Source organism: Cervus elaphus, chromosome 14, assembly GCF_910594005.1.
Source record: "Cervus elaphus chromosome 14, mCerEla1.1, whole genome shotgun sequence".
In the NCBI taxonomy this organism is placed as follows: Eukaryota; Metazoa; Chordata; class Mammalia; order Artiodactyla; family Cervidae; genus Cervus; species Cervus elaphus.
In genome coordinates, this window is record NC_057828.1 from 59362693 (window position 1) to 59387147 (window position 24455).

Genomic DNA, 24455 nt, shown 5'->3' on the forward strand with positions numbered 1-24455 from the left:
TTTCTGACGAGCAGGGCAAGGTCTAGCCATCTCTGCTAAACATTTCCCCTGCCAAAGGGCTGCGCAAACTGGCTCCAAGATTTAAAATGCGGCCGGCAACATTTCCCCAACAGGGTCTATCACTAGGGGAAATAGATCTCTGGCTTGTTACCTCCATTAGGCAGCTCTCATGGGGTTGGGAAGCCTAACCTGTGGATGAGCTACTCTGATCTCTTTGGATGAAGCCACTTTGCAAGGCATTACCATTCACATAGATAATAAAATGGCAATAGCATCGTGGAAAAAAGATATGATTATCTAGCATACGGAGCAACAAACAGACAAAAAGATAGGGGCCTCTCTTGGCTTAAAATGCACAGGGGGAAGGTTGAAATTCAGATCTGCACTTCCTTCTGCATGTGATTCTGAGTTACAGAACACATGTGACCAACATACGCTTCTTGGGCATTGCTGCCAGAGTGTGGAATGGGAGGGGCCCGCCTGCAATATTATCCTCCCATCCAATGAGCATGTGGGTGACAGACAGCAAGACAGGTGCATACCAGAGAAGGGAAAACCTGGACAGGGATTCAGGAGCCCTGGTACCCTATCTGGCCCTGCCCATTAATTGTGTGACTTCACTCTTGTTCCTCACCCATGGAAAAGGGAGCTATGATAAGTCATCCTGGAAGGGATCTCAAGTGACCCCCGTGAATGATAGAGAAGCTGACCCCCAGCTCTGTGTATGGAAAGGGGTGTGCACGTAGCATGCATGCTTAGTCGTGTACGACTCTTTGCAGCGCTGTGGACTGTAGCCTGCCAGATTCCTCTGTCTATAGAATTTTCCAGGCAAAGAATACTGGAGTGGGTTGCTATTTCCTCCTCCAGAGGATCTTCCTGACGCAGGGATTGAACCCGCATCTCCTGTCTCCTGCATTGGCAGGCAGGTTCTTTACCACTGAAGACACCTGGGAAGCCCGCATGGAAGGGGGTGGGTGCAGAAAACAACAACCCTGAGCCTTTAAGTGAAATCCTTCAGAAAAGCTCACTCTTTCCAGCACTAGCTGAATAAGATTCCAATAAACATATTGCTGAAATGTTTGTTTCCGGGTGTCATTTCAGACTTCAAGTAGCTAAAACAGATCCGGTTCCTATATATAGATACTGCATTTGGTTGTGTTCTGGGAGGTTTTTGTTACTACGCTGCCTGGCCGGCTCCCAGCTGAGCTTTTCCCTCAAGGGATCAGATTTTGGAATCAGAAAGTCAGAAAGGATCAGTGACCATATTAAGGGGTCTCTCTCCCTCCTTCTCTCTCTCCCCACTGTGGCTCTACACTGCAGGTGGACGCCAGCGTGGACTGGCTCCTCCCTTTTGCTCAAAGACTCTTAATAATAATGATGACAATGCTGATGGAAACTGACCAGCCCCACTATGGCAGCAAATACAAGCAAAACAGCCCTTACGGTCCTGGGCTTAAAGGAAACATAGTATAATTTGGGTTGAAATGAAGTGCAGATTGTCACAAACAGCTCAGTCTTTAGATAACAGGACCCAGGACTCTCTGAGGATAGAAGCAAAGAAAGGGGATAGTAAGGGTGGGTTTTTTGGGGGGTGGGTGGGTGAGTTCTGAATTTTACTCCTGAATTCTCCAGGGGAGGAATACTGGGAATAAAAAGGTTCATGAAGGAAGGTGGAGGTGGGGATTGGAGGAAGAGATGTAGGCAGGGAAGGAGGAAGGGGTAAGGGGTTTACTTAAAGAAATAAGGTTGAACCCTGGCAGTCTGATTTTTTTCAATGTGTCCGATCACTGACAGCGAAGCCCTCCACTGTATGCCCTTTGTTTTCTGTTCAGAAAACCGAACCTCTGCCCCATTTTATAGTGTCTGCCTTCACCTGCCTCTCTGACTCCTTTATGTTTAACTGTCATGGATCTGACTGCCTTCCTGGTCTCCATATTTTATGTGCTTCACCACCCCTTCTCTTTTTTTCTTCCTCTCTGTCTCTTTTTTCCCTCCTCTCTTCGCTGCTTTTCTTTTTCAGTCCTTTCTCCTCCCAGACTCTTCTCTTTGCCCTTCGTTCCCCCTTCCCCTCCCCCTTCCATCTCTCCCTTTTCCTCTTCCATCCCTCCCCTCCCCCCTCCTTTCCCCTTTTCCTTCTTTCCTCCCTCCTCATTCCTCCCTTCCTCCTCTTTTCCCCTCGCCCCTTCTGCCCTTCTCCCCTTCCCTCCTGTCTCCACGTCCCCATCTTCCCATCCCCTCTCCCTCTCCCCTCTCTCCCCTGCTTCCCCTTTCCCTCCCTCTCCCTCTCGGTCCTTGTTTATCTGTAAGCTCCAATTTCTTGCCTTATAGATTTACCTGCAGAACAAGACACCGCTCCTCTTGCAAAAACTGTTTAAGAAATCCATATCCTCTCCCCTTCATTCCTTGGGCATTTCAGAAGTGATATTCCTCCCCCAACTACCCCCGTCAAAATAAAATAAATTCAGCCAGCTCCTGCTGTGTGTCCTTAAATCCATTCCCTCTGGCTTCGCTGGTCTGAAAGCCTGTACCCTAGAAGGGGCCTCCTGCATTTGCTGGCAACCCTGCTCCAGCCTGATCGCCACAGATAGTGCTTTGGAGTGAAAAAAAGGGGGAAAAACCCTCTCGTTGGAGATTTCAAAACAGATCCTACCAGCTTTCAAATCTGTGCACTTGTGGAGTGGCAGGGCTTGGGGAAGAGGCGTCGGAGACTTGGGGTGCGGGTGTTTGTCATAAACAAATAAGCCACAGGATTTATACATATATATAAATGTGCGTTTCCCTTGGCGTGTTTGGTTGTCTTTCTCCCTGGCATCCAGGGTGGGTGGTGTGCAAGTCTGACTTCTCTCACACTTTGACTGGGGTCTGGCGAGTGAGCGTGTGTGATGGAATTGAGGAGGGGGTTGCTGGGTTTTTGATCTGATTCACTTGACAGATTATTTGAATCCAGCCCACCTTTCCGCACATGTCAAACAGATGGGATCATTGTTAAAGCCTTGGGAGAGCCGTGGCTGAGCGGTGGGTAAGGCAGGGAGGGGAAGTGAGGAGGGGGACCGTGCAGAGGGGGTACCTTCCAGTAGCTTTGTGCTTTCACACGTTGGAACTGACAGGAGCCCTTCTTCTCCGTGGGGGGTGTTTTGGGGGCATGGGGCTGATGAGGGGTGGGATGGAAAGGAGAGAGAGAGGTGGGGTGTTGGTGGGCAGGGTTATGATGTCACAGCAAAAGTTACAACAGGAGGAAAACACAGAAATGGTTCAACATTTTTTTTTTAAACTTTGGACTGCCAAGAGCTGAAGGAGAGTGGTGAGCAAAGGAATGAAGGGGAGAGAGAGAGAAACTAAACTGGAAGCTTGAGTTTTGTGTAGCTTCTTGAAACCTTATGAATGGATTACTAGCAGCTGAGAACCAGGAGAGACCTATAGGGGATGCAAGATCATTCACACACTAGAAGGGGGAGAAAGAAACGCACGGAGGAATTCTTCCTTGCTGTGTATGCCTCCTTCCTGAAATGAATGGTATGAAACCTTTTTCTGAGGGTCGTGGGGGTGGCATAAGGAAGGGGGAAGTTTACTTCTCCTTTTCTTACCTGGGTATCTTCCCTTCATTTAAACCAAGGCTCCTCTCCTTCCTTCCCTCCTTTCTGCCCTGGTTTCTCTCTCTCTCTCTGTCCCCTCTGCTTTCTGTCTTTCTCTGCAATCCCCCTACCCCTTTCCAAAGCCCCAGTCTCTATTGAGCTGCTTTGGTGGGAGGCGGGGAGGTGGAGGAAAGGACTGAGACAGCAAAGTGAAGGAAGACATGGAGACGCTAAGAGGAAAAGGCACAGTCTAGGATTGAGGGGTTTCTGTTTAGTGATATCCACGTGCCTGAATTGATATCTTCTTTAGGGACTTGCCTTGAAGCTTCAGTGGATGCTGTGTAGGGAGAGAGGGCACACCAGCGATGGGGGGTTTAGGATACAGCATTTGTAAAGCACATCAATGAGGGATGAGCTAGGGTGGAGGAATTTAGAAGAAGATGAGGGGACCCAAGGCAGAAGAGGCAGTGTGATCTTACTCCAGAGTAACGTGGGCTGCATGTTTTATATGTGGGCAACACAAGCAGTGATTTTAGAACTGTAAATGATTTTTCTTATTACTGAATGAAGGACCCAATATATTTCTCTGTTTTGTACTCACCCGCAGTCAAACACCCTTACCTGTGTTGAGAATTCAGAACCATGCCCAGTGTGTATGCATGTGTGTGTGTTTGTGTGTGTGTACACACATGTTTTTAGGTGTGTGTACACACATGTTTTGAGATAGCTTACATCTAGGCAAACAGTATTGCGGAGGTTAAATACACATTATTTAATTCCCCATTTTATCCATTCATTCCAAATCAATGAAAAAAAATAGTTGTTTGGGTCTAGCTGCTGATAGTTGTAATTTACTTATTTTGAGCGTCTCATTTGTTTATTTGCTCACTCAGCATATGGTGACTTTTAGTAACTTCAGAGTGAGAAACTTGAGCAAGAATAAAAAGACCTATGTCATGCAAATCCATGGCATTTCCTCTGAAGGCTTCCTACAGCAGGATAATTGATTTCTCCTTTCCCCCAATGGCTAACATAAAGTAAATTTGGGGTATTGTCCTTTCAAATCCCAAATGATTGAAATAAGAAAAGAATGCAGGATATGTGTGGCAAAACAAACAAATAAAAAAAAGCGAGGCAAGTGGTCCCTAAAAGAGTGGTGTGGGTTTATTAGGCAGTAAGCAAGTCTGTTCACAACACGTGTGTGTATGTGCATGTGAGTGTGTGTGTGAGAGAGAGAGAGAGAATACATACAGAAAAGAGTGCTCCAAAACAGTATTGATTGTTGGCTATTGATTGTGTAGGCTGCGGCTGCTGGAAGAGAGAGCGGGAGATGTTTACTGGGGAAACCAAGAGTAGTGTCCGTGCCCTGTGCCTCAGTGAGGTGGGGAGGTTTTCAGGAGGGAGGAGGGGACAGGCAGTAGGTGGAGAGATGCACCGAACTTATTAGCTTTGACATCATCATTGTCTTTAAATGAAACAAACAAGAAGATAATTACAGGCAGAGAGGAAGGGAGAGAAGGGGAGCAGGAGGGACTGACAGCACAGGCCCCCTGAAGGATATACTCTTCTTCTCATGCTCTTTTCCATCTTCCCAGGGACCCACAAGACTCCCAGAAGGTGAAGTCAAGGGCTCTCAGACTCATAAGGTTATTAGGACACCAGACTGGCAACCCAGAGGAGAACTTTACAAAGACTTGCAACACACCAACAAGTTGGAAGAAGATTAAAAACAACCTTCAACACTCACCAACCCCAGCAGAGCTGGGGGGAATATTTTGACCTGCACAGGCAGACTGGAGGCTGGATGGGGAGCTGGCTGAGGAGGACATCTGGAGAGTGAAGGCTAAGTACCAGCTGGCATTTTTGTGCCCCCCCTAGATTCTTTTTTTTCTCTTGCCTTTTTAGATAGTAAGCATCAAATTCTGTGTCTCCGTATACCAGATTTTCTAGCAATTTGTTGGAAGGTGAATGTATTTGAGGTTAAAGACGACAAAGAAAAGGTAACTCCCAGGGAAGGAAGGAGGATAAAGAAAAGGACATTGGAGGCTAAGATTCTTTTTAGTGACTTCAGGTAGTGAGTGGTATGTGTGTGCACAATTGTGTATTTGAGAAGATTTGGCTCCTGCCCACGTGTCCCCCTTCCAGTATCAACGAGGGGAGGAGCTATTGAAGAAGGGGAGAAAAAGAAAAAGAAAGAAACCTGAGCTCTCTGGAAGAAATTCAAAGGAACCCAGAGAAATGGACTTCATTCTTCAAGGACTGAACTAGAACAAGGAGAGAGAGAGAGGTCAAGGGAGAGGTTGGGGGACACACAGAGGGGACGGGAGGGACAGAGGCTTCGCGGTCACCACACCCAGCGCAGGTAGCCAGGAGAGGTGCTCTTTGGGGGCTGCTTGAAAAAGTTTGGTCCCTGAACAAAACAGTTTGCCAGGGGACAGTGAATCCGCAGCTAGCTGTCTCTTCCTCTTATCCCCATCACTCCGGCGTGGTACCCAGAAGCTGACTTCTGGTTCTATATAAAGAGCCGGGGGGAGGTATGATGTGCTTCACGATTCTGAGGGTAAGCCTGGTAGTTCTGGTTGGGTGGGCGCTCAGTACTCTCAGCTCGGAGCTGGGCTGGACGTACAAGAGATCCTTGGCCCAAAGAGGACGACTGAGCCAGGTGCTGTCGGAAGGAGAGCGCTGTTGGCTGGGGGCCAAGGTTCGCAGACCCAGAGTTGCTCCTCAGCATCACCTCTTTGGGGTCTATCCCAGCCTGCCTGGGGACTACCTGAGGCCCTACCTTGCAGGAGATCAGGGAAGGCATCATGCAGGACGCAGTAAGCTGGATGCCGAGGGAATGGCTGTGAGCTCTGTCCCCCCAGACCCAACTGCAAGTGCAAGAGTAAGGAGTGAGGCTGAGCGGCCAGCCGCTCCATGGGGAGGGGACAGTCCTATTGGGCAGTCGGAGCTACTGGGAGATGATGACACTTATCTTGGCGATGGAGGATCCAAGGAGCCTCTAGGTGAGGCTGGGGCTCCAGAAGGCACAGCCTCGGCTGCCACCGTGATCACCACCTTCCCATGCCCAGAGGAATCTGGACCAGAGACCCAAAGGAAGGGCTGGACCAAGACCAGGCGTCGGCGCCAGGTGGTGAAGGGACAGGCAGGAGGAATGCGGGGAGACCCCAAGTTTGTGCCCCGGCACTTCCAGCCTTGGCCTAAACATCCCCTCATGCCTAGGGTCCGAACCGGCCCATCAGAGGGTGGCATCCGGAATGGTGGAGGGGACCCCGCCTGGGAAGCAGAGACCGTGAGCCCCCAAGAGAGACTGCCTGTCTTGTACTTCTCTGGGAGGCGGGAGCCGCTGCTGCTGCGTCCAGAAGTGCTGGCTGACATTCCCCGGGAGGCGTTCACAGTGGAAGCCTGGGTGAGACCGGAGGGAGGCCAGAACAGCCCAGCCATCATCGCAGGTAATCACCCACTCCCGGGCTTTCCGTGGTCCGCGGGGTGGGGCTGGCTCCTGGTTTTGGTGAGGTTAGACATCGGGGGCAAGGAGGGTAAAGGGGCAGAGCAGAAGAACCAGGGAGGGCTGGCCGGGCAGAGAGGGGGAAGGGCCTCTATTCATCTGCGCAGCAGAATCCCAGACATCATCTGCATTAATGACTCTATAACCACAAGAGCATTTGTCCCTTGTATTGATCTCGTGTGCTTCTATACATTGTGCTGGCACTTAGGAGACCTCCAGCTCACTCTCTCATCCCTCTTTAAAGGGGAAGATCTCTGGTTCTTTGTCAGTGGGGAAGAGGTGTCACACTCCATTTCTCATAGTCCAGTGTGAGAAACCCAGGCAACTTTGAAACGATGTGAAAGTGTACAGACCTGGGCAGTGAGTCATGCCTGGGCTGGACTAGGTGGTGAGGAAACGAGGCTGCCGGGTACATAGCCAATGGGTCCTGGTTGGTCTCCTTTTCTTCGAGTAGCCCTGGAATGTAGCAGAAAGCTACTACCTTGACCAGGTCCTGGAGTCCCCGTTGTTTTGTCCTAAAAATCACGCGTCCAGCCTGGGACTAGCAAGGTCTACTGGAAAAGGTGGGCACTCACAAGCCAGGACCCTGGTTTCTAACCTGGGCTGTTGTAAAAGGGACCAGAAATGCACCTTGTATAATTCTATGGTCTTAATCAGAAACAATATTTGGGAACACTCTCCGCATTTATTTTACAGTATACCCAGATCTTGGCTTTCATGAAAAGTCACCCAGAAGGACAAAGAAAAGAATGGGATTAGGAATAACTGTCTCCCTTGCCTTAATGCGGGTGGGGGGCGGTTGGGGGCGACTGGTTTCAGCAAGGAGTGGGTAAGGGATTAGAAGTGATACATGATCATTCAGTGCCTCTTTATCCCTTCAGAGCCCCCACCCCAGGACAGACCCTCACCCAATATGCACAACACACTTTGATGTTTGCCAGTCCCATGACATGGATGGGGAAACCAAAGTCGTGAGAGGTGTGCCTGGGGCAGACGGGGAGTGGAACTCCAGAACCCCTGAAGGGCTTGACAGCTCCCCATATTAAAGACTCCTCAGGCTGCTGGGTGCCTGCAAATAAGTTTTAGACCAGAGAAAGAAATCTGGAAGGAGGGAGCCTCTTGCGATGGTGTGTTGCTGGAACATCCCTTCCGGACACGCTGTCTTCCCCCCTCTTTGGCTGTAATTTCTCTTTTGGAAGCTGGGATTCCCAGACACTGAGCACTCTAGAGTCTTGTGGTTTTGCTTGATTTTATTTTGGGGCGGGAAAGGGGGTGAAGGGAGAGGATAGAGAAGGGGCTGGGCTGGATGATAGGTTGGGGCAGAGAAAGAGTAGAAGGAAATCCTTATTCTGAGGCCAAATGGAAGAAATAATGAGATGATTATCTGATCGGAGTTGGCAGCTTCACAGTTTTTCCCAGATGACATCTTCTTGCTGCCTAATCTCGCTTCCTAGTACCCATCTGCCAGGGAAACTGCGTGCTTGCCGTCTAGACCACGACTCCACTTACCCCTCCTCTGGCAGGAGCAGCGCAGGGACCTGGGATCAGTTCCCTGGCTCTGAAGAATCAGAGAAAGATCCAATAGGAATATAGAAGGGAGGCTCTAAGAAACCAGTGGTCTGAGTTGTTAAAATTCAGACCTGAGGGAACAGTTTCTGGACAGTGGGTACCTGACCCCTGTTGCCAAACCTTCTGCATCCATCTGTTCTCATTCTCTGAAGAGAGGGGAACAGGGTCAGGATTTGGTTCCAGTTATAGGGCTTCCTAAGGGGCTCAGTGGGTAAAAGAATCTGCCTGCAATGCTGGAGACTCAGGAGACGCGTGTTCAATCCCTGCGTTGGGAAGATCCCCTGGATGAGGGCATGGCAACCCACTCCAGTATCCTTGCCAGGAGAATCCCATGAATAGAGGAGACTGGCGGGCTACAGTCCAGGGGGTCACAAAGAGTCAGACAAGACTGAAGTGACTGCGCATGCACGCGCATAGCTTTCCTTAATGTACCACCCCTCCCCTGCCAGCCCAGAATCTCCCTCCCATGCTCACCTCCACCGCCGCCCCGCCCCCACTCAACCTTGCCACAGCCCATACTCAACTCCTTCTCCAAGGTGCCCATCTGAGCCCTTGCCACCTCCCTAAGCATGTAAAATTAGGCAGGAAATCTTTCACAGACAGTCTAGCCTCTGAGGTTTCTTTCTCTTCAAATCAAAGCATTCCTGTCCCCTGTAGGTCCACACTGGAAAGACGTAGGGCAGAGAATACTCGGGTCGGTCTCCTCTCTACCTCCCACCCTGTATCTTTGTTCAGATTTGTGCACCTCAGAAAATATTCAGAAAAGATTTAGGGTAAAAGTCTGGGAGAGATGGGGGCTGAGAACCCAGCCTTCGTTCTTCAGGATTCTAGCAACTGGGTTCCCAAGACAGGGGCATCCTTGTCGACTCGCTGTGGTCAGCTCCATATGCGTACCCTGGGGCCCCCTGGGCTGAGAACCATGAACGGCCAAGGGTATATTCACCCTCAGGAATAAAAGTCTCCGATTTGCTCATCTACTCACTCCTACCAACAGATCAGCCCATCTTCCTTCTCTTACCCTAGCCCTGGTCCTTTTAGCCGGTACCTGCCTGCTCCTGGGATGGTTGGCCTTCAGCTGTTGCAGAATGACCACAGCTGAACTGTGCTCCCGAGAGGTAAATACAATTCAACCACGGGAGTTCTGCTGCCCCACTGAGGATAACCCAAGATGCTACAACACTTGGCTCCCATATTCTTTTCTAACAGCTCTCAAACCTCGGGTTCTACCTACTTAACCTAGGCCCAGTTTTCTCCATTCTCCATCTCCCAAACTCGGGGCATTTTCCCCTCGGCAGAGACATTAAGTGATTCAGTTGCCCTAGCCGTGGTAGAGGAACCATCCCCCACCCCTAACCCCCCAACCCCCCCAGAGACCGGAGGCCTCGGGGAATACTTCCCACACAGAGCACTAGGTGGCAGTGTTGCTTCGTGCACAGGAGAGTAGGCGGCGCCTTGGAAGCCAAGCAGTGGGGAATGCAGTCTGGTTTCTTGGAGCACGGTCCCTTCCCGGGCCTCTGGGAGGTATTTGATCATCCCCTCCAAGAGCCTTGTTGGTAGGCATCCCTGAGGGTCGGCTTCCTACAAGTCTCTTTGCAGGGCCCACGTGAACAGGCTCAAGTGGCATTCTTTGGGTCGTGACTAACCGGCACTTGTAACAACTGTAAAGAAAACAAAATCAACTCGTTACCTCCCCCCCACCGCCCCCCCCACCCCTAACTCCCACATGCTTCCAAAATAGGAAGTTTTTGGATTCCGGGTGGATTGCTGGAATACTTTCATTTAGGGCTGAGAGGACAATGTGGGCCTCACAGGCGTAGGTGTTTAGCTTCTCTCTGGCCCCTGGAGGGGGAGCGGTGGCGCTGCCCCCCCACCCCCCCAACCCCGCGCAGCTTAGATCTTCTGAAGCTGCCAATCTCCTGTAGCTCTGACGCCCGGCAAGCGGGAGAGGACTGTGTGTGGCTGTTCCAGCGTCAGGGCCTCCATAAAGGTCACTGCTCAGGGGCCTGGCAATTCAGGGATTTGTGGCCACCGAGGAGTAGCCTGGGGTCAGGAGCCCATTTGGAAGGGCTGTTGGAATTCAGCTGTGGACATAAGTCAAATGCTGTCCTAGCCTGGTGTGAAATCTTTCAGCTCCAGCACCCAACCCTGAAACCATCTGTTTCCCTCCTTCTCAACTTCCTTTCCTCTCCTTCCACCCCAACACACACAGAAGAGGAACTTCTAATAGGTTCCTCCTCACCCGTAATTGATTTCAAATGTTCCCTGAAGTTGCCCAGCTGACTAACCACCTGCAACTCCAAGTGGCCGGAGACTGAGTCAGTAAGTCCATGGCAGAATCGGAGCCCAAGCCCACACTTCTTCATTCAACAAATATTTATTGAGTGCCTTGCCAGGCAAGGCAGGGCAGGGCTCTGTGGGGGAATACAAAGATGTCTAAGAAACTGTCCCTGACCTGAAGATGAGTTTTCCTTCTGTGAGGATCCAGGTTGCGGAGGAGATCCCAGGGCCGAATTTGGGAGTCAGACCTGGAATCAGATTACATCTCACACTTATCAGTGCTGGGATCTGTGGCAATCCATTCAACTATTCTGAGCTTTGGTTTCCTCACATGGAGAAATGAGAAAAATGTCTCAAAGAGTTGTTACAGTGTTTGAAGAAGTCATGTATGTAAAGTGCCCAACACAGACTTGACTGTAAAATTCATTTATGAAGTGGTATTAACTGCAGGAGGTGCTCATTGCTAAGAGCAGTGTATTAGCCTACTCATCTTTGGTGCTAACCTGCCAACCTGTAATCTTTTCTTAGGTAGGATATTAATTTCTTAAGAATTTAGCTTGCTCATCTGTCCAGTAGGAATGGTGGTAAATAGGTTTTTTTTTTTTTTTTTTTTTTTTTGCAAGATGGTCTCAAGATGATTGAGAACACTGTTGAATCAGTGGCTTGAAAAGACCATTTTTTTGTTTTTTGATTTTTTTTTTTAGCCTGGGCTATACTATTGGTGGCTCAGATGGTAAAGCATCTGCCTGCAATGCAGGAGACCTGGGTTTGATCCCTGGGTTGGGAAGATCCCTTGGAGAAGGAAATGGCAACCCACTCCAATACTCTTGCCTGGAAAATCCCATGGATGGAGGAGACTAGTAGGCTACCATCCATGGGGTCACAAAGAGTCAGACACAACTGAGCAACTTCACTTACTTATGCTATTTAATACATTGGACAATCGTCCAAGGCTTTTTTGGGGTCACGCACCCTTTTGGGAATATGATGGAAGCTCTGCTCACTTTTTAGCAATATGCCCATGTCACATACTTCATGTAAGTTTCAAAGGTCTCTGGATTTCCTGGTAGGAAGGTCAGCATTTGCTGACCTTGTTTAAGGCATATGGGTAGCTTTTTTGTTTTGAATGACCCCAGAGAAATGAGATTTCACAGGGTGCTGTAACATCCCCTTCTCTCAGTAAGGGAGTAGCAGCCCCAGGGTGAGGAGTTTTGCTGATGTGGGGTGTGGAGCTTCACAGAAGGCAGATTGACACACGGAAGTATCCACAGAGATGTAAGGAGAATTTACAAGGAAGGCCATGTGTGCTGCCTCCCCAGGATCCAGCAGGACTCTCTGACATGTGAAGCGCCACGTCCATACCTTTCCCAGGGCTCCTGTGAAGATAAAGTTTCCATGACCCTCCTCCTCAGCTGCCTCTTCCTCTACTGCGGTGGTGGTCAAGGTCAGAGTGTTTGCCCTCGTGGGACCCTGAGGAATGGCCCGTTTTATTCTCACTTAGTTCTGCTCCTTGATCTTGCCCCAGACATGCGGTGAAGTCACAGTTACCCTGCGTGAAAGAACTGTGGATGCAAGGTTGTTGGTCTCTGGGGCTGGGTATGCCCACTGTGATGGGAATGAGATCCATGAGTCTGCTTGTGTGGGCAAGCCATGTGCCCTGACGGTTGTAAGTTAGCATCTGTGTACAGAAGAGTCTATCCTGTGGAGGGGTGGTCCTCCAGAAGAGAGGCATCATCTGGTTTTAGAAGGAAAACAGATGGTCAGTCTGCCCTCTGCTTTCACAGCTCCCTGACCCTTGTCCACAGAATCTTCCGGATTCCCTGTGTGGAAATGATCTTCCCCACTTCTCAGTTTCCAGTCCTTGACCTGTGACTTCCTGGGGTACACATTGCTCCCTGCTGCCGTAGCTCTATACAGGTCTCGTTTTTATTTACTGAAAGTTCCCCAGGAGCCAAATGCGTGTCTGATTCACTCTTGTCATCCCTAAGTACCTAGCACAGTGTGAGACTGTCAGCTATGTTTGTAGAATGGATAAAGTAGAAAGTTAGGTTGCCGATGCCCACTAGGAATAAAAAAAGGGTGAGAGAAACTTTCTGTAACTTGGGGCTCTTTGTGGGGAACCAGGGCAATGACTTTCAGACCCTGCTTTTGTTGCCTATAGAGGTGTCTCAGTGGTTTTTGAGGGGAATCGTTGGACATGGGGCTTCCTGCCCACCACCAAGACGGGCAGCCCCTCTCTTATCTGTTTCATATGAAAAAAGAGTGTGTGCTGTGTTTAGCCACTCAGCCGTGTCTGACTCTTTGCGACCCAGCAGGGACCGTAGCCTGCCAGGCTCCTCTGTCCACGGGGATTCTCGAGGCAAGAACACTGGAGTGGGTTACCATGCCCTCCTCCAGGGGATCTTCCCAATCCAGGGATCGAACCTAGGTCTCTCTCATTGCAGGCAGATTCTTTACCATCTGAGCAACCAGGGAAGCCCACCCCCTCCACCCCCTAAAAGTGTTTAGTTGCTTCTAAAAAGTTTAAGCCCCATAACTCTAGAGCAGAGGTTGGTGTACCCTGGCCCATGGGCCACATCTTGTCCAAAGCGAAAGTCTGTTTTTATAAAGAAAGTTTTATTAGAACCCAGCCACACCCAGTTGGTTATGTGTTCTCTGTGGCTGCTCCTACTTTGAATGGCAGAGTTGAGTAGTTGCAACAGAGAAAGTATGGCCCACAGAGCCTAAAATATGTACTGTGTGGCCCTTTGTAGAAAGTTTGCTAACTCCTGTCCTCGAATATTGCTTCTCAAACTTAAATGTGCATAGAGATCCCCTGCAATTCTTCTCAAAATGATCTCACTGCTATGGGAACACAGCTTGCAGCAGATGCAATGAGAATGCCAACTACAGGGCATTTCCTTTCCAAAGGACCAGAGGTGCTGCGCTAGGAATTTGTCACTGCATGTGCACTAAGGCTGCATGTCTTTGTGCAGCAGGGATAAAGGAAAACCAGTTCCTGAGAGATTCAGAACTCCTCTGACAGCTGACTCTGCCTTGAGGATTCTTGAGGGCTTACAGTTCATGCTTTAGACCGTATAACAGCTTACAATGCTTCCACCCAGTCTTTCTCCTCTCTTTCCTTCCCTCGAGGTCAGACCTGCATCATGGACTGAGGGCTCTCCTGGCCTTTTTGGGCTCCCTCCCTGTTTTCTCTCCTAGTCATCTCTTCTAATAAAGTCCATGTATATTGAACTCCATCTTGACATCTGCTTCTTTCACTAATGCAACTAACTAACACAAGGTCTGGGGGAACCTGAGATTCTGCATTTCTAACAGGCTCCTGGTTGCTGCTGCTAGTGTGTGGACCATGACTTCAGACTTAAGTGGACACATGAGTCTCGAGAAGTGGCAGTGAAAAAGTGCCTTTTTCTTTAAAGGCACAAGAATTTAGTAAATAATTTAGACTTTGCAGGTTGCACAGTCTCCATTGAAACTATTCTGTTCCTAGAATGTGCAAGCTGCTATAAACAATATGTAAATGAGTGAGCAGAGCTGTGTTTCAATAAAACTTTATTTACAAAGACAAGTGGCAGATCCAATTTTGGCTGTGGGCCATAGCTTGCCAGCTCCTGGTATCCAGGACTCTTCCTGCATGCTGTGCATCTTCCACAATCCTCTTTTGCTTTGCTTCCTAGTTCTACACTATCCAGGGTAATACCTACCGAGAGACTGACAGTATCAGTGGTAGGGAAACTCCTTTTATTCAAGTAAACACAAAACTTCCCAGAAATTTCCTGCAAAAAAATAAGTCCTGATGGTTTCTTGGTATAAACATTCCAGATGGAGTTTATATTTATTTACAGTTGACCCTTGAACAAGTGAGCTTGAGCTGTTGAATCTGAGGATGTGGAACCCAGATATGGAGGAGATGGGAATACAGAGGGCTGACTCTAAGTTACACATGGATTTTTTTTTTTCTGCAATCTTTTTTTTTTTTTAAATTAATTAATTTATTTTTTTTCAGTGGGTTTTGTCATACATTGATATGAATCAGCCATAGATTTACACGTATTCCCCATCCCGATCCCCCCTCCCACCTCCCTCTCCACCCGGTTCCTCTGGGTCTTCCCAGTGCACCAGGCCCGAGCACTTGTCTCATGCATCCCCCTGGGCTGGTGATCTGTTTCACCATAGATAATATACATGCTGTTCTTTCGAAACATCCCACCCTCACCTTCTCCCACAGAGTTCAAAAGTCTGTTCTGTACTTCTGTGTCTCTTTTTCTGTTTTGCATATAGGGTTGTCATTACCATCTTTCTAAATTCCATATATATGTGTTAGTATGCTGTAATATTCTTTATCTTCCTGGCTTACTTCACTCACACATGGATTTTTGAATGCATGGAGTGTTGGTGACCCTAACCCTTGCATTGTACAAGGTCAACTATATTTTCTTTTTTTTCTTTTAATGGCATTTTGAGATAAAACTTTTACACCATAAAGTTCACCTGTCCAAACTCTACAATTTATGTTTTTTAGAATATTTACAGAGTTGTGCAACTGTCCCTATAATCTAATTTTAGAACATTTTCATTCTACCCAAAAGAAACACCTTACTCGTTAGTAGCCACTCCCCATTTCCTTCCCCTTCTTCCCAAATACACAATAACTGGAGACAACCGCTATTTTCTATCTCTGTAGATTTTGCTACTCTGGTCATTCCATGTAATACATTGAGTCCCCTACATATGAACCTTTAAGTTGAGAACTTTCAAAGATGTGAACTTGTGTTTGCTTGCTTAATCATGTTAAGTTAGTTCACATGCCTGGCATATTTTTCAAGGTATTGTGCTGTGAGATTAAATACGTTTTATTTATTTTTTGTGTTTGTTTATGTATTATTTGTGTGAAAAGTATTACAAATCTATACAGTACAGTAATATACAGCTGATTGTATTTGGTACCTAGGCTAACTTTGTTGGACTTATATGAACAAATTGGATTCATGAACATACTCTCAGGAGGGAACTCTTTCATATGCAGCAGACTTACTCTGGTCTTTTGAATCTGGTTTCTTTCACTTGAGGTTTGCTTTGTTTTAGTATGTATCAGAGCTTCATTCCTTTTTATTGCTGAATACTATTCCTTATATATGTCCTATTTTATTTATTCATTCTGCAGTTGATGGACATTTTAGTGGCTTCCACTTCTGGGCTATTACAAACAGTGCTGCTATGAACACTGCACAAGCAGACTTATATTTTTATTTCTGCTGAGTAGGCACCTAAGAGTGGAATTGTATATGGTAACTCCGTGTTAAACATTCTGAAGCACTGACAAACTGTTTTCCAAAGTGGCTACACCATTTTGCCCTCCTCAGCAATGCATGAGAGTTTGGTTTTATATTTTTGACCCACTGAAATGAAAAGGGCTTCTTCGGGCTCATTGAAGGCGAGGGCCTGGCCACTGCTTAGATCTGACAGCACCTGGGTAGTGTTTGAGGAATATGCTGATGTTATGTACAGTGAATAAACACATGGACCTCTGCACTGAGGCCTCTGCAATCACAAGAAGGTCTTACTGGTTGAAAGGAAATTATCATCAAGCTCTTTCTCTCAGCCACTTAAGGGCATCCTGAGATGGCCCTTTCTTCCCTGGACCTAACTCTGCATTGCGGGAGTTTTCCTTCAGCCTGAACAGCATTACTTTCTATGGCTTTCCACCCGCGTGAACCCAGAATGACATGTGCTTGGGGAACACTCAGGCCCTCAAAAGTCACAGTGCCTCAGATTCTGATGCAGCGGCACCTTCAGGAAGCAAAGAAGAAGAGCAACAGAGGGGAGGAGGGAAAATAAAGGCCAGAGAGCTCTGATAACATGACCTGAACATTTTCCTGGGTTCCAGCTCTTGGTGCTCAGGCATCACCATCTCCCTGTGGCCACTCTGTTCAGGGCCTGTGTCTGACTCCCAAGGGATTGGGATGCTGACGTCATCCCGGTGTCTGGGGTACAGGTCAGGAAAGGAGACTCACTTCCAGGTGGTAGCACAGAGGGGCTTTCTCTGAGCATGACTGTGTGATTGTCCTCATCACATTGCAGCTGTGTTGCCTGATGCTGCTCCTTGCCCTTCCTGTCTTCATCCTCTTCTTCAGTTACTGCCTCCCTTCGTGGCATCCGCAATCTCAGGGTGACAGTCTAGTCAGGAGGAGCCTTGGCCAATCCACATGCCACCACCTGCTTCTCTCTTTCATCGTCTGTTGGTTATGTGTTCTCTCCATCCTCAGAGACGAGATAGAAACCCATAGGCACTCTCAGTGTAGTTCTTGGGTGGAGCACAGGTTGTCAGGTGGAAATATTCAGGAGTAATAGGGTACAGTTGGAAAGTAGGCATCACCTTTGGCAGCCCAAGTAAATTCACCCGTTTGTCCTTCACTGGCAACGCTTTGTCCTTCCTCACCTTCTGCTCCCTCCTCCGTGCTCTGCTTTATTGTTCCTCTGGGGCTGCCCATCTGAGTCATTTGGGATGTGTGTGCCAGGTGGCTTGGCTTCTTCTTGTTCCCATCCTAGCCCATGCCTTGAGGAGGCAAAATAAATAGGAGTGGAAGGCGGCACGTTAGTTTGGATTCTGAGCCTGAATACCCTGACTGTCCCTCAGCTTCGGTTCCTGCTGCCATAAACAAGTGCATCAATTCCATGCTTCTGTGTTCTGAGGGTTAGTTACTCTGGGTGCTCATCAGATTCCTTCCTGCTCACATCATACACCCCATGACTCTGGCACCTTCTAGAAAACACATCTCTATGTTAGGTTTGTGTCCCAAAAATAACATCTTCTCATGTTCATTACCTGCCTTAAAATAATCCCACACTTTGAATTTTTTAAAAAAGAGAGCATCCAGGAAATAAAGCCCAGTGGGCAAACAAAAACATCCCAGTTCTCTTTATGAGTCAGAAGTGAGTCGTGGAGAAAAGTGGTCCTGCCCAAATATACAATCTAGTCATTGGAATCCAACATTTCAGAGCATTTTGAAGTTGAAGCAGTGCCATGGCAATGCTTGGGATAGCAAGACCAGTGATCGTGGCTAATTTCTGGATTATAAGTCCAGCGGCTGATCAGAAGGGAAGTCACAGAGCTTAAAAGTTAATCAATCAGTTAGTGAGTCATCATTCAAGCTGTGACTCAGCATTTGCTGACTTTCATACAGCTTGTTGCAGTGCATTTTGGACAGGCTAGAAAAGAAATATTTTTGGGGGGGGGTTCTATTTGTTAATTTATCCATTCATCCAACATTTATTGAGTTCCTCTTAGGTGAAGTATTAGGCATTTAGTCATGTGTTGGGGGAATCAAGAGTGAGCAAGGCAGAGGCTATACCTGGAAGGTTCACCTTGTCCAGTGGAAGCTGACCTGTAATTAGACCATTGCAGCTCGGCCTCCGGGAGATCCCAGTCCTATCTTGATGAGACCGAGAATTCCTCAAGGCTAAAAAGGACAGCCAGTAACTGGAGAGACTGAAGGAGGCCTGAAGGCAGCAGAATTGGGGAAAAGAGAAAAGGATGGATTTACCAAAGTGTCGGGTGGTGCAGAGTCACCCAATACGCCATCAGGCCTGAACTGGGCTCATTGGATGCAGCTGTTAGAAAATCAGCAGGGACTTTAGAGAGAGCGGTTTCACTCTGGAGTTGGGGGTTCAGAGGGGACTCCGCATTACAGCAGGTGGAGTTATGAGTGAGATGTGAGACTAGGAAGACCCAGAACAGGTTCCAGCACAATCTGCTCAGAAACTGGCCATGAGGGGCAGGGACAGAAGTCAGAAGTAGACACAGGGGTGTAGAGGGAAGTTTTTAAGGTGAGAGAGCCAACATCCTGTAATAAAGCACTAGTCATATAAAACAGAAGACAGCATAACATACAGGGAGGTGATGCAAGATGGATATCGGAAATGGAGAGCATGCCCATGCAAGCTCCATTGTTTCAAGAAATTATTGAAAGGATTTTCATTTGACAAATACTTGTGTGTGTGGGTGTGTGTGTAGTCACTCAGTCGTGTCCGACTCTCTGCGACCCTGTGGACTGTAGCCCACCAGGCTCCTCTGTCCATGGGATTCTCCAAGCAAGAATACTGGAGTGGGTTGCCATTTCCTTCTCCAGGGGATCTTCCTGACCCAGGGATCGAACCTGGGTCTCCTGCACCACAGGCAGATGCTTTACCCTCTGAGCCACCAGGGAAGCCCAAATACTTACGTAGTATTTACTCAACAGCACACGTAACTGTGGTCACTTTGAAAATGTTAACTCATGAACTCCTCGGAACAACTCAAGGAAGTGGATAGAGGAGCTGTGGCACAGAGAGGAATAGGATGTTGCCCAACGACACACAGCTGCTCATGCAGCTTCGAGATTTGAAGCTGAGCGCTCTGTCCCTAAGATGAAAGTGAAGGTGAAAGGGTTAGTTGCTCAGTCATGTCCAACTCTTTGCAACCTCATGGACTGTAGATCACCAGGCTCCTCTGCTCATTGGATTCTCCAGGCAAAAATAGTAGACTGGGTTGCCATGCCCTTCTCTGGGGGATCTTCCCGACCCAGGGATCAGACCCAGGTCTCCCAAATTGCAGGCAGATTCTTTACCGTCTGAGCTACCAGGGAAGCCCAAGAAACTACTCCCCAAACCCACATTCACTGAACTCCCTGGGATTTTAGTTAATATGACACCTTTTCTAGAAAACCTTCCTTGGCCTCACTGATGTAGATTTGTTCTCCAATGAATTCTACTGATATCCTGTTGTTGTTATTTTTGTTTAATTGTTAAGTCATGTCTGACTCTTTTGAGACCCCATGGACCCTGTCAGGTTCCTCTGTCTGTAGGATTCTCCAGGAGAGAATCCTGAAGTGGGTTGTCATCTCCTTCTCCAGGGGATCTTCCTGATCCAGGGACTGAACCCATGTCTCCTACATTGCAGGTGGATTCTTTACTATTGAGTCACCTGGGAAGCCCCTGATATCCTGTACTAAGCCTTATCAAAACACTTAGGTCAACTTACTGTAATCTCCATCTTATGTTTTAATCATTAAACAGATACTCTTTGCCAAGATGAAAGGTTGTTTCTGAATCACGCAAAGATGCTGGGGTTCTTGGCCTCTGGAGGAGAAGAATTCAATCCGGGGCCAGAGACGAGGATGGATTGCTCAGAGCTTTTGTGCAATAAAGTTTTATTAAAGTATAAAGGAGATAGAGAAAGCTTCTGACATAAACATCAGAAGGGGGTAGAAAGAGTACCCCCTTGCTAGTGTTAGCAATGGAGTTATATACTCTCCAATGAATCCAAAGAATGTCTGGAGGTTGTAAAGACCTCACCAGACCTACTCCCATAATTTACATTTTAAGATAACAGAGTTGGCCAGAAGGTTTAATCCAAAGACTGTCTTCAGGCAGGATACATTATTGTTATATAATCCTAAGGAATGTAGAGGAAAAAAAGTAAAAAGTTTGTCCTTTCTTCCTCCTTGAATATTTCAGACCTCTCTCTCCTGGGGGACCCCTAGACTTCTTATCAACCTGCCTAGGACATGACTCTTTCATTCCCCCCTTTTCTCTTAGGAGAATTATTTTGCCAAGGGAAAGGGGTGTTGTTTTCATTCCATAACTACTTCCTGCTGTTTAGAGGCATTGTCCCTAAATTTTTGAGGCAACACATTCTCCTAACCCTCATATTGAGGGTCTCTGATCCAGGGGCCCCAAGTAATAGTTGTTGGAGGAGGCTGTGGCACTCATAGGAGCTTGGACAACCATTTGTAACTTAAAAGCCTTCATGCGACTAGAAACAAATCCAATTACACAGTTACAGATGCAGGGAGCAAACAGCAAAAATAAAACAATCAGAATTATTGTAATTAAGATAGTCTTCCACCATGGGAAACTAGTTAACGTCTCCCAAAGTGAGGCAATTGAGGCTTCAGGAGTATCCATAGCCCCAGTCATCTTGGTCATGTGTTTTGTAAAATGAGTAACATTAGTGCTCATATCAGGTATATAAGCACAGCATTGGGTATGAATAATGGCACAAGTTCCTCCTTGTGCAGCTGTCAGAATATCTAAAGCTAATCTGTTTTGTAAAACCACCTTTCTAATTTGTGCTTGTTCAGCATTAAGGGCTGAAATAGCTTTTTGAGAATCTTGTAATGCCTGTTGAGTAAAATTAGTCAAAGCATCCACTCGTAGCATAACATCTGTAGTTCCCAAAGAGGGGACAAACACTGCAGCCAAATAATCATACCAGTGAAATACAGACTTTGCCCACTGAGTTTTAAGGTGAGGTAAATTAGCAGGCTTCTCTGGAAGCTCTGAGAATATAAAGCTGTGAATAAAGGCTAGACCCAGGGTGCATCTCCCTATCCAGCCAGGGGGAAGCCAACCCATAGGTAAGAGCCACATATCCAGTAAGTCCCGTTTGGAGCAAGCCAGCATGACTGAGATATCCAGTCCCAATCAGTGCCTGGCCAGACAAAGGGAGGACCTGAATTGGGGTTGGAAAACACGGGAATGATTTCATTGCACATTTCCTGAGGCAAAAATCCCAAGTGTTTCCAATCACTATAATTAAGTTGTTGGCTAACTTTTGGGGATGGCTCGGTTTGTTCCCAGCATATAGGGGCAGTAGATATTAGACGTCCTTTTTCGGGAGTTAGCCATATAACCTCATCCCATATTTGATAAACATCAGATAAAAAACTATCAGATCTAGACCTACTTGTCTTACGTGTAGCAAAATAGTCATTAAACTGAGACAATGTATAATCAAAATTAAAAGTCACGTTATGTCCATAGTTACATCAGTCCATTTTAGGGTTGTTAGATGTCATCAGTTTAAAAAGAGGCATCACATGCGATTGTTGAAGGTATTTGCAGACTTGGAGAGAGTCCTTTCCTTGAAGTGGAGATGTCCACCATGGGAAGCCTTCCACAGATGAAGAAGAGAGTGGTCCACAGACCCAGCAGTTAGACCGATTGTGGAATGCAGTGTAGGAGTGAGCCCAGGACAAGAAGGCATTGTCTTGAGGATCAAATGGCAGACTCAGGATTTTTGGAGTCAGCATAAGTAGGCTCACGTAGATTATCAGGCCCATCTGAAAAGTACAAAGTCAGAGTATAGAAAGTAAAGACATAAAATGACATCACTTAGTTCCGGTCAGGGTACCACCTCTTAACTCGAGTGTGATGTACCCATGGATCCATTCCTGGCACATTGACAGCTGTGGGAGAAGAAAGAATAACCTGGTAAGGGCCTTCCCAGAGGGGCTCGAGGGATGGGCCCCCAGACCCCAGTGTTTTTATAAGGACCTCGGTTCCTGGCTCAAATAGAGGATTGCTTGACTCAGAGGCTGGGTCAGGATTTGTCTCCCGGAGTTCTGTTAATGCCTGTTGAAAAGCTGAGAGCTGAGTTACATAATTAGTTAATTCCAAGGCTTCAGGGTCTATAACAATGTCGGTGTGTAAGAAAGGCCTTCCATAAATACATTCAAAGGGGACAGTCCCTCCTCTCGGGGGGCAGTTCGAGCCCTCATTAAAGCTATGGGTAGGACTTTAATCCAATTGTCCCGCGTCTCTTGAGTTAACTTGCGCAGATGTCTTTTGATAATGTCATTAGCTTTTTCAACCTTTCCTGAGGATTGGGGTTTCCAGGAACAGTGTAAGTGATACTCTATTCCTAGAGCTTTAGTTCCTACTGTGTGCCGGGCACTGTGCTGGGAACGGTTAGACAGACATGGCCCTACTGCCATATTTCTTTTTTAGGTGAGCTCTGCCCCTGGGCTACTGGAGGTCAGGGCTGTGTTTTGTTCATTGCACCTAGTGCAGCGATAGCAAATGAAACTCATCCAATAAATATGTGATAAGAAGATGAATGAATGAGTGAACAAACAGAGGCACGATTTAGTCTTACAAACTGTGAAGTGAATTTTTCTACTTGGAAGTAGGCACAGGTAATCTTTACATCTTATTGATTTGGAAAGTGACTAATATGTCTGAAATTCACTCAAAAATAACTAGAAGGGATGATTACCCTTATCTTCCACCTCAAATTCCTTTTCCTCAGCCCCCCTCAATACATCTTTATTTGATAAATATTGACTGTAAGCTAGTCTCCTAGAAGAATTTGATATAGTTAAAACTTGATTTAACTATGATCATTTTTGAGCTTTCAGATATTATCTGTTCTAGTTATTTGCTTCTTCTGGTTTGTATATATCATCTCTTTTATGCTCACATTATTCCTTGTGGAAGACGGAGAAGGCAGTGTTTGTAGGAAAAAATCTTGCCAATCCAGAGAAGAGTGGATTGTGGTCCAGAAACTTTCCTTAGTTTCCAAGTCTTTCCTGCCTTTGCTTCTGTGGTCTTCTCAAAATCCGAGTTATTACAAAGTTTGGGGCGGGGGGTGTGAAATTCTTTTAACGTAAGATACTTACAGGTCTGAACACACCTGATCTCGTCTGATTAAACACTTAGAGGAAGAACATAGTTCAATTTGCTTTTTAATCCATTCATTCACCTACTAATTTATTTATTCAACAGGACTTTACTGAGCACAGAGTGTATGACAGGACTACCCTCTCTTAAGGAGTTTATAATATAGTTGAAGACATAAGCCCTCTATATGTTAAAATGATAATATTAACTATGAGGGACTCCCCTGATGGTCCAGGATCTAAGGCACCTTGCTCTCAATGCAGGGGGCCTTGGTTTGATCCCTGGTCAGGGAACTATATTGTACATGCCACAACTAAAAGATCCTGCAGGCCACATTAAAGATCAAAGACCCTGCATGACCCAGCTAAGACCTAGCACAGTCAAGTAAATAAATAAATAAGAAAATAGTATTTAACAAAGCAATGGATAATAATATTGAGTGCTAATTGTGTGTTAAGCACTGTTTTCACTATTTTTCATGTATGAATTAATTTAGTCCTCCCTCAAACCCTGTAAATTGGGTATCACTGTTATCTTCATTTCATAGATGATGAAAATGGGAGAGGATTGCTCAAGACTGTAGAGTTATTAAGTTTGGTTGGCCTGGTGGATCTCACTCCACAATCTGCTCTATTAACTTCAGTTGAGTTTAGTTACTCAGTCATGTCCAACTCTTTGTGAACCTATGGACCGCAGCATGTCAGGTTTCCCTGTCCATCATGAACACCAGGAGCTTGCTCAAACTCATGTCCATCAAGTCGGTGATGCCATCATCCTCCATCATCCCCTTCTCCTCCTGCCTTCAATCTTTCCCAGCATCAGGATCTTATCCAATGAGTCAGTTCTTTGCAACAGGTAGCCAAAGTATTGGAGTTTCAGCTTCAGCATCAGTCCTTCCAATGAATATTCAGGACTGATCTCCTTCAGGATGGACTGGTTGGATCTCCTTGCAGTCCAAGGGACTCTCAAGAGTCTTCTCCAACACCATAATTCAAAAGCATCAATTCTTCGGTGCTCAGCTTTCTTTGTGGTCCAACTCTCAAATCCATACACAACTACTGGACAAACTATAGGTTTAACTAGATGGA

The 24455-nt window shown here is 46.9% G+C and overlaps 1 protein-coding gene and 1 non-coding gene across 2 annotated transcripts in view; one reads left to right on the forward strand and one right to left on the reverse strand.

Annotated features, from left to right (window-relative positions):
• The first annotated feature begins 3277 nt into the window (after positions 1-3277).
• PAPPA2 (pappalysin 2) overlaps positions 3278-24455 on the forward strand; it is a 294324-nt gene continuing 273146 nt past the window's right edge. Inside the window, exons 1-2 of the mRNA XM_043923373.1 lie at positions 3278-3513; positions 5168-7024. Of these exons, the coding sequence (XP_043779308.1) occupies positions 6109-7024 (916 nt within the window). The 5' untranslated portion in view covers positions 3278-3513; positions 5168-6108. The remainder of the gene's footprint in view (positions 3514-5167; positions 7025-24455) is intronic.
• On the reverse strand, positions 19061-19133 carry TRNAH-GUG. The gene has a single exon. It is a non-coding gene; the product is annotated as a tRNA-His (tRNA).